The sequence below is a fragment of the Erpetoichthys calabaricus genome, chromosome 8 (assembly GCF_900747795.2).
Source record: "Erpetoichthys calabaricus chromosome 8, fErpCal1.3, whole genome shotgun sequence".
NCBI classification, from domain to species: domain Eukaryota; kingdom Metazoa; phylum Chordata; class Cladistia; order Polypteriformes; family Polypteridae; genus Erpetoichthys; species Erpetoichthys calabaricus.
Window position 1 is genome coordinate 45234189 of NC_041401.2, and position 15565 is coordinate 45249753.

The 15565-nt window shown below is 37.9% G+C and overlaps 1 protein-coding gene across 1 annotated transcript in view; it reads left to right on the forward strand.

The window, feature by feature from the left end:
* The window catches only part of thsd7ba (thrombospondin, type I, domain containing 7Ba), a 1117993-nt gene that overhangs the window by 1071657 nt on the left and 30771 nt on the right, over nucleotides 1-15565 (forward strand). The window contains exon 22 of the mRNA XM_051931000.1: nucleotides 10032-10177. Coding sequence (XP_051786960.1) covers nucleotides 10032-10177 — 146 coding nt within the window. The remainder of the gene's footprint in view (nucleotides 1-10031; nucleotides 10178-15565) is intronic.

Below are 15565 nucleotides of genomic sequence, written 5' to 3' on the forward strand. Positions count from 1 at the left end.
CGTACATATATACATCCATAGCCTGCAGCTCGGTTGCCATGTGAGGCAGAGTTGGGTCCCCCATCCCCACGCCTCCCACGTAGTTGGCTGCCTGCCTGTATAAGGCCGTCCGTCGCTCCGGTCTCTTCATTCCCTTCCTTGCTCTCGCCACGGTATTCACGTCTCCCTGCTGATAACTGCAGCCTTTTTATTTAATCCACAGCTTCTTTGCTGTTTTATTGTTCGTTTATTACGACTATAGTTATTGTGTAGGTATTTTAGACTTAGTTTACATTGTTCAGGTACCCATTTCCTTTATTGTTCCAACCATACCCCCATTAACATGTCTATCGAGGTGATCACCATCGATCAAAGAACTGTCACTTACCGAGTGGTTTCCATGTCCAGAGATGGTGACTGCCTTTTCCATTCTCTGTGTTACATATTGCATGGCCATATCAGGCTCACTCTTGATATCCGGAGGAACATTGTGTCTTATGTGTTGAATGACTGGGACAGGTTCAAGGTGTGGACTGATGACAGTACAGGAGATAATTATACTACACAGGAGCACTATAAGAGTGAAATGCTTAAGCCCTTCACCTATGGTTCTTCATGTGAGTTGATGGCTGCCGCTGAATTGTTCGGTTGTCGCTTTCAAGTGTACCGAAATGGCCAAATGTTTTACATCTTTGGACAACCGCCAATGCCTCTTAAACATCTTAGACTCACAGGTGACAATTTGAGTAGTGGACAATTTGATGTTTATGAATGTTTAAACTCTCAAAAGCTGGATACGAAGTTATCGATGAAACCCATTTCAGTTCAAACGCCTCCAATTTCCAGTAAGGCTCTGCTTTGCAATGACAATTAATAAGTCTCAGGGACAGACCCTACAAAAGGTTGGCATTGATTTGAGGCAAGATTGCTTTTCACATGGCCAACTATACGTTGCATGCTCAAGAGTAAGCTCAGCGCACAGCTTAGTCATATTATAGCTGGAGGGCTGAACTGACAAAGTGGTATACAAAGAGATCCTTAACAAATAATTATTGGTATATTTTCCCTCAGTTTAAAAAGGTTTACTTTTCTTCTTAATAAAAATTTTAAAGCAGAACTTCGCTGCTGCGAAGCACGGGTATTTTGCTAGTTGTTAATAATTACTGTTGATCGGCAAATTTCGCCAAAACGTCATTCGCAACAAATTTTCTGCATTTATGTTTGTCATAGTTCATCAAATTATTTACTGGTAATTTGGCCAATTTAGGAGAAGGTTTTTTTTTTTCAGCATCCCATAATGCTGTGTGAGGCCAGTGCGAAATCTCCTGGAGCTGTAACAGCCAACACTGGATGGGACCGCCCTCCGGGTATATAATGCTGATCACTTACATTACAGACTGGTTACGAAGTTTGCACATCTCTCACTACGTTCTTTCTTCCTTGATCTCACAGGGGCATGGTCGCACAGTGGTTGGCATTATGAAGAGCACACGATCGCACTCACAGTTAGTATTAGTAGTCTACTGGCTGACACGCCTGCGGTGGGTTGGCGCCCTGCCCGGGGTTTGTTTCCTGCCTTGCGCCCTGTGTTGGCTGGGATTGGCTCCAGCAGACCCCCGTGACCCTGTAGTTAGGATATAGCAGGTTGAATAATGGATAGATGGATGGATGGATGGATGGATGGATGGATGGATGGATGGATGGCTGACATGCTGCAGATTTAAACACTGGGAGGAACTCGTTCAGCAGAGAAAACTCGTGCAGATATCATACAGAACGTGCAGACTTCATGGAAACCAAAGGTGCTAAGATAGCTGGTGAACTACTGTAGCATCAGTATTCATACCAGTTTTTTACATTTTCCGTACAAACAAATGCTATAAAATGTTAAGCCGTAAAGGCACATCAATACTGTATGTAGTAAGTGAACTCAATTTAAGGATCTTAACAGATAAATAAATAATGCAGGTTCTCAGATTTTATTTTTATGAAACATATACAGCAGGTCAATCTTCAAGTTCAATATAAAAGAAGGTGGCCTATGCATGTCCTATTCATGCATAAATAGCCACGTGGAGAATGAAAACAAACCTTGAAAGAGCCTGATGCTACTTCCCCACCAAACACTGGAGACTCTATGAAATAATACAAATAACAAAAGATGTTTTTACCAATTTGATAAAAGAAAAAGTGCAACGCCTCAGCCCAGACAGTTTGGAGAGCCTTCGATGCAACTTCAAAAAACAGAACGCGCCAGTGGCTTCATTCATGATACACCTCTTGTAAATTTTCTGCCTTTAACTCTTTTAGGACTGATTTTTGTTTTTCCTCTTCTCCCAGGGCTGAATATTTTTCCAAAAACTTCAGTTTTCTGAAAAGCACACAAATAAATAGTTTCTCATATAAATTAACATAAAATGTCCATTGCTGCATGCAGTGCAGGAGGGCAGACAGCGAGCTGCTGCTAGGCTGTTTTCTGAAAAGAACACAAAGTAATAGTTTCTCACATAAATAAACATAACACAACCTACATATTTTTTCTGACTGTTGACTATGATTTCGGCATTTCCTCTTTGTTTTGACGAAACCTATGATTGCATGTCTCTGTGTTCTTTCTTCTTTGATCTCACAGAGGTATGGTGGTGCAGTAGTTGGCACTGCTGTTGCATAGCTCATGACGCATTTTTGGCCACAATAATTGATCCAGTATAGCTGACAGACATCCCTAACCTTCAGGGACACTTTAAAGATGATTGTACCATTATAATCCATTTAAATCTAGTTCAGTTAGTCCATCCTCATTGACTTCAATGCATTTCGCTTAGTTCGGTGATATTCGCAAACACTTGATTTCACCAAACTCGAGGCAAAGTTCGCTCATCACTATTTTGTTTTTTAATGACCAGTTTTGTTATTTATTTCAAGGCTAACTTTGCTCAGTCTGTTTTGTTTTGATACATGATATTTTTATTTTTTAGTTCTGTGTTATGCTTGCATTTAGGACAATGACATCCTCCAAGACCCAAATTGCATCGTCCAAATCCTCCTATTGCATTTCTTGTGCCCACAACACTACTTTGTGGTAATTGAAGTGGGTAAGACGGTGAAAATCACCCCACCTAGTTTCCAAGATCAAGACCCATTAATGGAGGCCCATAAAGGGTTTGAGACTTTTTTTGTGTTCTCTCTTTATTCTTTCCTCTGTTTGTATAATAAATACACTATTGCTGGCATACTCTGTTTTCATTTCTGGCATGAAAGGGTGTCTACCTGACCTTACCCCTTTGTTAACAAGGAAAAATTAAGGTCAGTGTATAATATGAACGTAGAATATGACACATAGAAACAAGATTAATATTAAAAGATAGCTGGCTTACATATTGTACAAAGGCATATGCGTTTCGGAAATAAGATAAAAAATGTATATAATGCATTGGGTAGGCTGCAGCTAGAATATAGTGTGACACACTGATCCCAGTATCTTAAGAAGGATATGAGCAATATAAAAGGGATCTATAGAAGAGCAGACAGACTTACCACATTCAAGCAACTGAATCATCCAGAGAGACAGCAGGGATGAATGAATTCACGCTGAACAAACAGAGATGAAGGAAAAATAATAAATAAGCTTGACCCTAGCTATTGTTGTAAAGTACGTTCTGCAGAAAAATAAGAAAAGGTGCAATAGAAGGTGGTTAACCCAATCAGGGCCAGAGCAACTTTTAAAACAATTGATGATGGGGAGGCATCTCAAAAGATCCATTAGGTTCCAACATAATGAGAATTGTTGATGAAATACTTAAACCCCTATACTCCAAACACCCTGTTTGCTGCTGCTGTTGCCTCTGAGCATGCTGGGATACCACACATGCAAGGGAGGAAAATGTTTTTAAACCACATAGACAGTTACTGGAACAGGAAATAAACTCTTGTTTGTAGAACTGTAAGGTACTGTTATAATGCCCCCCAGAAAACTCTGCTTATGTAAATGCAGAAATATAGAAACTGTACTTTAGTTCTAAATGGCTGCCTAGCCATCATAAACCAGTAAACATACCTTGTTGTCAAAAACCTCATAATGCGGCATTGACCTGAGCGCCCACTCACACTGCAGGGTATCCAGTTATTGGGATTCAAAGAGCTGAGTACAGGTTTCATTCTTTTATTTTTTTGAAACACAAAGAGTGTTTTATGTGTAGATCCAATTCCCATGTTTTAGAATGCTAAGGTCCTTAAGTCTCAGATCAATTCTGTCTTGAAATCATTAATGACAAATAGGGTTGAATAGGGCTGAATGATCCATTCACAAAGATTTTTCTTTTGATCTTGTATAACACTGTTGTGAATCCCTGTATCTGAATGCATTTATCTATGAAGAAAGAATAACTTTGAATGATTGCCTTGACAAATGTGTGGATATATTAGATTTCTTTTAGTTAGTATTTTTGCTGTTGTAATATTTTTAAGACATATCATCAGTATATAATACATATCTAAATATACTAAATAATTACTTAATGAACAAAATTAATTGGATAGTATGGCTGTGCAGTAGTTCTGCTTTATTTCCCAAGAGTCATCGGCTTGAATCTGTGATATTTACACATTTTTCTCTTCACCTGTTTGAGTTTCCTAAGCTTCCCTATCACATCCTAAAGACACCCATCTCCCTGTTCCTCAATAGTGAAATAAGCAAGTTGTGAAACAGATAAATCAACACTATTCATACAAAAGAGTTCATGTCCTTCTGTTATGGGTTCTCTCAAATACAAAGCATGTTTTCTTCAGATTCTCTTAAGAGTTTTGAACCCAAGCAAATCTTCCAGCCTTCAAGTGCTCAGGTCTATGGTCATGGACATAATACTAATAATAGAGCTGTGTAGACTTAATAGGTTAATCAGGAAGGTCATGTCATTTTCTGACCTGCTCAATCTAGACCAGGGTTGTTGGTTGGCTGGAGTCTATCCCAGCTAGCATAGGACACAAGGCAGGAACAAACCTTGGAAAGGGTGCCAGTCCATCGCAGGGTTTACACACACACTACGGTCAATTTAGCATTCCCAATTCACCTAACATACATGTCTTTGGACAGTGGGAGGAATCCGGAGCACCAGGGGGAAAACCACCCAGACAACAGGGAGAAAATGCAAACATGCAAAGCTGGGTCTCTTTACTGTGAGGCAGCAGCACTACCACTGCACCACCATCCCACCCTATTCTGGACAGTTGGCTTTCATAATTGAACTAACATGGACACTGGAGGCAGTAGCAAAGTGAGGGATAGTAGCTAAGCTGATGAACATTATGAACAAAACCTCACAACCTCTGTGTGCCACCTTGCTCAATCTGCAGTGCACCTTTTGTCCCTGTGGGATTCTACCAAGGTGCTCCTGGGAAAGCTAAAGAAGGTCTTTTTTTACCAGTTGACATAAGCCTTTACATCATATCCTAAGGATAGACAAAGTTCTTGTGTTAATTAAGTTGATTATCGACATACAGGCACAAATGTTCCTGTGGAGGTTCATAGCCCAATTGTGTACACAATTCAAGACGTGCATTGAAATATGTCCATTAATAGAAAATCTGTAAAAATACATAACACTTTATGCTTATTTTGCTGAAAAGAAATGTACACATACTAATAAAATGACAATGAAGCGATATTACTGAACTTTAAGTCACAAAAGTCAGAATCACTTGGAAGTACAGTATATCAGTCTAATATTTACGCATTCTACAGTCTTCGATAATGACACAGTACATAAAGATGACAAGAAAATTCACAACTAACTTTCTCTGCTGATGAATTGCTCAAAGTGTCACTTCCTGTTCCCGGTGGCGATACTCCCTAAGAGGGTAAAGCTGGGATGTGTGCTTAGCATACTGGGAATAACAAGCAGCTGATTCTACCATTCAGTTGGAGAACCAGCTGCTTATCTGTGACGGAGCTTATTGTGCAGCAGCACGTGCCACCAGTTACATTTGGTAATACATGTAAATGGTTGAAAATGGTGACAAACTGTGCATACTGTATTCCGCATCAATTTAATTGACAGCTGCTACATATTCAGCTGTGTCAAAACAAGTTTGTTCCTTAATGAAAAATGGGAGTCACTAGTTGAAAATTAACTGCAATTCAACAGAAAAGAAAAATATGAGGGTTTTATGTGCTCATTTGTATCGCAGAATTGCTGAAAATCGAGACCATTGTAACCCGCACCATTGTAATACACCTGCCTGTATTTATTTATTTTTTTGTTGTTTATACTTGATTATATTCTGTGTAGTTTTTGGTGTGTCAGCTGACCCCCAAACCCTTGACACATGTATTCAAAGTCTAATCTGGATGAAAACAACACTTTTTCTTTAAGTGAAATACTAATTAGAGAATGCATAGTAATTCAGTTTTCAATCTCTACTTCTTCCAGGCCACCTTTGCCCACCTCCGTCCAGCTCCATGAGTGAGGTGAGGTGAGGTGGCACCCTTTATGTACTTCTGGTGGCACAACTTTGCGCAAAGAAAGCACTTCCAGGACAGACAGAATCCTCTCAAAGAAGGAATACCTGATTTTGCCATGTCCCTCTGGTAGCACACATGGCACCCCACAGGGATGTTCAACAGGACTACAATTCCCATGTTGCCCTGCAGGTATACACATGGGTGATCCAGCAAAGGAGACACCACCTCATAGTGCATTGGGGGAGTCTCCCCCATCCTTCAATTGAATGCATCTCCTGGGCACCTAAAAGTCCATCCATCCGATTCAGGAAGACAGCAAGGCCTGCTATTACACTATCTATTTATCTATCTATGGATTCATCTGTCAGCCTGTTGTGATGATATCCAAATTGGAGGTGGTCCAGACTATCTGGTATATTGTGTTTATTATGTCTCAGCATCCATCTCTCAAAGCATTTCATCATATTAGCAGCGAGTGGAGAGGTCTTTAGTCATTGAGACAGTACAATTAAATTTCTTTTGGAACAGTGATAATAGTTATCATTTTGAAACAGACAGAAGCCATACGTTCCCTAGGTGAGACATTAACAAGTCTGTAAACACACCTGATTATTAGCCCTAATTAATCAATGTGGACTCGCTTCTTTATGGATATAAACTCATTTAAAGTAACCACAGAAATGGAGAATCATGTGTTGCTGCAGAAACTTGCATTGGAGGAACCAGAAATAAAGAACAAGTAAAAGCAGAAAATGGCATTCAATAAATGAATAAAAATGTCAATGAATGCAGTGAATGCACATTCAGCATTGTATCACTGACACCCTCTGGAATGTTTTCTTCAGTTTGTCCTTGAGATTACTTCAATACTAATACAACTTTCATAATAAGGTGCATGGACTATCTGTTCCCTTTTACATGTAAAACAAACTGCCATCCATTAATAATCTGTGACACTTAATTTTGGCTAGTTAATCTATCTTTGCCTTTTTGAAGTAACATCTTAAAAGCTTACCATTGATTACGGTTGTTGTACAGACACAATACAGTTCATTTTTTGAGTTACAGTAATAAACTACTGGATGTGATACAGTGGTTAGGTTAGAACTGCTGTCTAATGTCTCTAACATTCTGGGTTCAAAACCTGTCCCAGTCTGTACAGGTTTTTCCCCCCAAGTATTCTGGTGTTCCCTCCCACATTCCTAATTTTCCACTCTGAATTGGCCCGCATGAGTGTGCCTTTAATGAATTAACACCCTAGCCGGCACTGGCTCCTGTCTCAATGCCAAACTGTCCAACCCCTAACACTCTGAACTGGACCGGGAAACATTTTCAAGATGTTAAATTGAACATGTTAATATTTTACACAAAATCTTGAATAAAATAAGAAAAGAATGACTTCTATTAATATTTATTGCTATTTAGTAAGACCTAATGAAGTGCTCTGCGCACAATGAAGTAACCTTTTAGGAAAAAACCATTTAGTGCAATGAGACAGACATTGACGCTAGCCAAGTGGAATGGAGGTGTTTGGATGGATGCAGGTTGGGAATAAAAGGCCAACTTCTTTCAGCATGATTTGCTATTCCAGCTTTGTAACCCATTAGCATCTGACATTATAGCATGTTATTTGTATTACCAGTTGAATCTGTTTAATTTTTAAAACTAATTCTGTATAAAAACAGCGCTACATGCTACTGGTTCATGCATGTTAAATAATGTTCTTAATAATCTGTCCTGACAGCAGATTTCAGCTAGTGGCTGATTACTTTGCCACAGTAGGCTATTCATTACCCATTTGTCTCTCTTGAATGGTGATGATAAATTAAACAGTTAAAGCTACAAAGGCTACAATTTTAAAATCAATCTTCCCCTTATTTTTTCACTTATTGTTCTTTTTCCTAAAGACAAAATGGCACCAACACCATTTACCCATCACTAAATATTATGCAGAGGCATTTTCATTATTTTTCAGCATTTGTAATTAGGTTTATTTTTGTGGGTTGCTCACATGTGCAGCTTTTAGTGCTGCTGCCTCACAAAACAGTGTGTCTGCCTTCAGGCCTAGTCACTGTCTCTCTGGAGGTCTTTCGTTTTTTGTGTGAATTTCCTTTGTGTAGTTTGGATTCTACACACAGTGATGTGATGTGTTATGTGTGTGGGTGTGGGTGTACGTGTGTGTGAGGCTGATTAGAGCTTCTAAACTATCCCAGTAGGACAAGGTGAGTGTGTGTGTATCTGTAGGTAGGTGTGTGTGTGTGTGTGTGTGTGTGTATGACTGAGAATGCCATACAATTACTTTCATCCTAGGCTTGTTTTTGGCTTGTGCCAATATCAATAAAGGCAATGTCTCCTAGCGACCCTGTATTTGAAAAAATATGAATGGACAGATGAATGAATTTCTGTGTCATGTTTACTTATACAATGTACACTTACATTGTCTTATCAATTGCTTCTATTAATAAAGCAATATACAGAAAATACTCTATTCCCCAAACAACAGACAGAGCAACAAGGTCTTTAAAATGAATATGCTTAAATGCGTCAAAAGAAGCCAAAAGTAAATGGATGTGACAATATACCATACAATCTGGATATAATGTGAATTTCCCCTTGGGATTAATAAAGTATCTATCTATCTATCTATCTATCTATCTATCTATCTATCTATCTATCTATCTATCTATCTATCTATCTATCTATCTATCTATCTATCTATCTATCTATCTATCTATCTATCTATCTATCTATCTATCTATCTATCTATTTCAACATCTGTCATAAACATCACACCAAACGTGTGTCATATGCAGTCGCTTAAGGTTACATCTCACAGCATGGATCTTCTTGGTGGTTGTGTTTTCTTGCTTCTTCTTCTTTTTGCTTCTCTTTCTTTCACATGAAGCTGCTGATGTTTCAAAGCTTGTCAAGGCCAGATTGAACACCCTTTGCTCTTCTTTTTCCAATATCATTTTGACAGACCATTTCAGCACAAGTTCACAAAGTGTGCATGCTCAAGGATATTTAATACTCTGATGGCTTTGCTGATACGCATGTAGAATGTCCATAAAACCATTGTTTTACTGTCTGAGGTTTTGAACTTTCATCTTGCAAGACTGCCCTTTTGTAAAAAATGTTTCATTTTTGCTACTTTAACACCATCAGAAGGTGGCATAAACAACATAAATGTTTGAATCCATCTTGTGTCAGTGGAATAGAATGTATTCACTGTGATGGTAGTATAATGGTTTGTGGACCTCAGCTTACACTAGTGACCTGGAAATTTTCCAGGTAACAATCCACTCAATCACCATTTGAATACAATAAAATTGGAGGTTAACAGCTTAAACATGTGACCAACAGTTCAGCAGAAACTGTGATTCTGTCATGTCTGCAATAAGTCAATAAATCTGTAGAGAGCAGAAATTGGGTCAGTCTTCAGCCCTTTTACTTGTTTTCAACCATAAGACAATTTTGCATTAAATTGACAAGAAGAGGTAATGAAAAGCTGTACTTAAAATATTCAGTCACTTTGTTTTCTAGTTTATGTTATTTGTTTTGCCTAAATCATTGTAATTATCTTCTTTGTTAGGTCAGATGACCCGTTCTCGCAGCATAGACCAGCAGTCTCACGGAGAAGGAAGGCCTTGCCCCTCTCAACTTACTCAGGTCAAGCCATGTCCAGTGAAGCCTTGCTATACTTGGATACTTGGAGACTGGCCAAAATGTCGAGTAGAGGTACGGAAATTTTTAAAAGTAAATGATATATTAGAAGAAGATTCTTGAGAGCTTTGTACATGGCGTACTGCTAATTATTTTGACTGTAGACATTCTTTGTTTTAAAGTGTATGAGAAATTATCCATATATAATCCTTTTTGACAATATTTATTTGCTTGTTTAATTTTATAGAAACAAATCTGAATCACATGCTCTGAATAGAACTGATAAATTGTGTGGTGGGGACACCTGTGGGCCCTCCAGCACCCCAGACACCCAACACATACAGGCTCAGACACAAGTATACAAGTAGAAAGAGTTTTTATTGTGGGAAACTCTTCCTGGGTAAGTGTTTCCCACCACAGCCACAATACACAGCATACAGGCAATAATAAAGCACTTTGCCATATTTGGAATTATTCCTGTGTGTCTGTCTATGTGGGTGTGTGTGTGTGTGTGTAAACACGATAATTTGAGTACGTTTTCACTTAGGTCAACCAAATTTCTATCAACTTTTGAGCTATTTCTGCTAAATGGAAGTGGTGCTTTTTTATTCATGCAGCTGCAGAGTCCCGATGTATTCGACATTACTTTTATAATAATTGTAAATATATTATTAATTTGATTTGATTTGTTGTTGATGGTTCTTTAATGCACATAATATAAAAATATAATCATTGTCTTATGGTTTACTCCACAAATATCCATCTCCATATCTGAATATACGAGAAAGTCTAGGGGAGCCCACTCCCAATTTTTATGTTTAATGAAATATACTGAAAGGACTAGTTATGGAGGTCACATACTGTACAGGTGAAGACAAATTTTTTGATACCCCTCAACAAGAAAACATTGTCCTTGAAATAACTTGAAACTGTCAAAAGCCATTGGCAGCCATCATTGTTTATTCCAAATTCATCAAAATAAGACTTTGCTTTAGAGTTTTGATTCAATTGAATATTTCAGATAATAACACAAATTAAAATAGCATGGACAAAAAATGATGGGACCCCTAACCTAATTTGTTTTTGCAAAACCTTTAGAGGCAATCACTGCAAACAAGTGATTCCTGGAGCTCTCAATGAGACTTCTGCACCTGTCAACAGGTAGTTTGGCCCTTCCTGAGCAACCTGATCCAGGCGTGCGAGGTTTGAATGGTGTCTTCTCCAGACTGCATGCTTCAGTTCTTTCCATTGATGTCTGACATGATTCAAATCAGGGCGCATAGAAGGCCACTTCAGAATGCCTAATGTTTTGTTCTTAGCGGTTATGGGTGCTTTTAGCTGTGTGTTTTGGGTCATTATTCTGTTGGAGGATCCATGACCTAAGATTTCTCACACTGGACAGTACATTTCACTCCAGAATTTCCTGTTAGTCTTGAGATTTCATTGTTTCCCGCACAGACTCAAGAGACCCTGTGCTAGATGCAGAAAAGCAGCCCTAAAACATAACCCAGCCTTCTCCATGTTTCACAGTAGTTATGGTGCTCTTTTCTTTGAAAGCTTCATTTTTTTCACAAAGAGTGGATAGAAAATTAATTAAAAACAAAAAGTGAAAAAGTATGTACAAAGATAATGATGAAAAAACATCCACCCAACCACAGATTACTTCTGCTCAAAAAAATATACAGTTGGAAGTAAATTGTCACCCGTGATATATACAAACTTAAAAGCTCCTCTGTCTGCTCTACCTGCTAAGCAGTAAAGAAGAGCCTGCAAGCCAGAAGACTCGTCAAAAGATAACCCCTGATAGCCTGGACTTTGGGTTAATACTGCTAGCACTTTTGCCTAGCCAGTCATTACATCTTGCAGGGTCCCCTATAGCAAACAACGTCAAGTCATGCACCGCTCATTCTCCTCTGATCAGGTGCAATGCCACAATTTTAAAACTTCCGTTCCCTGTGCGTGCATATGTGTTTGCAGCTATGTTGTGCTGGATGCTTATTCACCACTACAGTTAAGCTACATGGTGAATTTTCACCTAGTTTGTTCTGTGCTGGCAACCTCTAAATATCGGAGCCCTTCTCTTTCCTTCCCTCAGTGGCTTCAGGCATGCACTTTGCAGTCGCACCACTTCAATTTGAAAGTGCACCAGTGGATAATAGAGCTCCATTGGACATTCACCTCATCGTAGTGCTGGTTCAAGCACGGAGGAGCCCAGATAAGTCCTCTGAGTTGCAGGCCTTCAAGTCAGAGGGCGACTTGGAAGGGGGCACCAAATGCCAGTGCAGCATTGCCACATCACTGCGTTCTCACTTTAGAGCTTAAAAACATGTTAAGCAGTAATAACCACTACTTTTAAAGTGCCTGCAGGCTCGGCTTAACACACCCCTGGAGTAATAATGTCTGAAGGACTATCTGGAAACATATGTCCTAAAATACTCTGTCATCTAAGTGCCTGGCACAGCTATGCTGAATGTTACATTTCTATTGTCACCAGTGTAGCATAGAATAAAAAACCTACGATGCAATGCCCAATGTTGCAAGCAATGCTGGTCTTTATATTACACCCTTTAGAGTATGCTGCAAATATTCATACATACAGACACTCACATATATAAATAAGTAGATAAAGAGAGTAGACCTACTGTATATTTACTTTGGAACAGAAAAATATTTTTATGTCTCTACTCATATTCCTTTCATGTTACTAGGCAGTAAGAAGAAGCCAAAGACAAATCTCGGCTCCTTTTTTTATTTTTGGCTGCTGATTTGATAGCTAACTGTTTGTTTCTTATTTACTGGACAATGTGAAACCTTATCACTTAGAAGTCATATTAAATTATTCTCAAATTTTCACAGTGTCATCCTTCATATTGCAGGCACTTCACTGTCGTGAAGTGTGATCAAGCAGCAGCTTATTAATGTCACTTCAGCACAGAAGGAAGAGACATAGAGAATGAAAAGAAATAATAGTTTTAATGAACTGTCCACAGTGTTTAATTCAAATGAGCATTATAAATACCAAACCTTATTCATATACGAAACTGGCAATGTGACCAATTAGGCCATTTATCTTTGTCAAAAGCAATATTCAGCTTTACATTGTGCGGTCTAAAATATTTGTATTTAATTATAAATACAGCACATATTCTAGTAGACTTGCTTATTCTGAAATTTATTTACTTTAGCAATAAACACAGTAAGTAGGTATTAGGCCCTAGTTCTGAATTACGCTTATTAAAAGTGTTATTCCTTTTATTGATTTCTTACACATTTAGCCATTTCTGCTGGAATATGAGTAATTATAAATATTGCTGTAAATGATTCTAATTTGATATTAAATATTTTAGAAAGTTGTTCAAAAATACTCCAAGTTATTATGAAATTATGCATAATTTTATGTAAATTGTTCTTAATTGAGTTAAGATGACATCCCGAGGAGAGGAAATGTCAGACAGTCTGCATAAATTACATTTTTATAGAGAGAAAGGGGAGATTTTAATTAAATTTCTGAAATAAATGAATACATACATGCAGTGACTATTTCAGAAACACTGTGCCTTTGAAACGTGATGTAGTTATTAATGAATGATCATTTATATTTAAAAGCTCTGTTTTGTAATTCAAGTTATCATTGAAAGTAATGACGGACATAGGGATGATTTATTCAAAGTCAAATGTTCCTTTAAAGTTAAAATTGTGTTTTACTTTATTGATCAATGTCATCTATGAAATTAACGTCATGTCTATAAAATGCAAATACAGAACAATTGTTTACATGTTGCTGTGAGCCAAACGCAATTAGTGTTCCTTTTGTAGACTTTTCTTCAGGGCCCGTGCCTCAGTTTCAAGACAATGAGAGGAACATAATGTAACCCAATTTTAGAAAGAAAATTGAATGTCGAACAGGATTGAAAAGAACAGTTGAAAACCTTTGAAAATGAAATTCATTTCTTGAATAATGCATATTATCTCCAAGATTATAGGCTTTCATTTATTGTAAATCATACCCCTTAGATGTCCCACTCCTCTGAAATGCTCACCCTTCTAATTTTCATTCCATAGGAGGTCTCAATGAGAAAGTGATTAAGGATGTTACATTGTAAAATACAGTCAATCAATTCAGATTATAAAAAGTGTAAATTCACTTTAGGAAACAGCAAAAAGTATTTTAAAAATAATATGAATTGTCTTCTAATTTATGAAAGGAATAATTTCTTTAAAATAAAAAGATATTTATGATGGCCTGAATGTTGGAGTAGTGGCTAATGCTCCTGCCTTTCACATTTGGTGTCCTGGGCTCAAATGTGGTTGTCAAATTTTGTCCATCAGTGGACACAGAACCAAAATGAGACTTGAGAAAATGAAGAGGTTATTTATTTTATTTGGATCCATTCCCTGACACACTTCTAGTATACTTTAACCTAATATTTGTAATATATTTGTATATACAACCAATGCTTTAATAATTTATCATCTGTACATAGCATGGTGGCACATTAAATAATCTTGTTGTACATCAGATATTTCAATCCTGCACCCAGTCATTGTCTCAGTGGACTTTACACACCCTCTCTTGTATGTACAAGTCTTCCTTCAGGCACTGTACGTTTTCTTCGTCATCCCCAAATACATACAGCTTAAGTTAATGGGAGAATCCATGTTGGCCCTGTGTTGTGTGTGTGTGTGAATGAGTGGGTCCTACACAGGGTTGGTCCCTGATGCCAGGGTATTCTTGAGCCCATTGTGGCCCTGAACAGCATTAAATGAGTCTGAAGATGTTAATATTCTGTGCTGTAAATACTGTCAAATATTACATCATAAATGTCCCACTGGTTTCTTGAGCACTGCCTTAAAATCCTTGCTTGGTCAATGTTTGCTGGAAGTTGGCACATTCTCCTTGTGTCTCTGAAGGTTCTTCTCTAAGTACTTTGGCATTCTTCCACCATCAAAACTGTGCTGATTCTAAACTTGCCTTGTATGAATGGATGTGGTTTTTTTAACTACACACCCAGTGTTGCTGGCCCAGCACCCTGAACTACACAAAGCAAGTTGAATAACACTGCACAACAAATTTAAAAAGAGAAATATTTTGTGACTTGGATAGACAGCTTCAAGCGGAACACATATAATTTCAGATTGACTGTATCACTTGTTTAATTGCTTAATGATGCTGACACATTGCATTTGTTCCGTTAAACTAAAAATGTTCCCTGCTGATTTTTGTTTTTATCAAACATCTCATGCTTCTAGTTTCAATATTAAACAATTCTCAGCCGGCATTGATGGATTCCACTTGTCCAGCTACAGCTTTTTCTCCAGTAGGATGTCCTGGTGAAATCTGACACTGTGTTCCAAATGTGAATGAAGAAAATTAATATTTAGGAACAAGGTTTTGTATACTAGAAGCATGTTTTCAGCCAGCTGGACATAGTTTTTTGCTCTGTATTTGCCAAGAAAATTTTC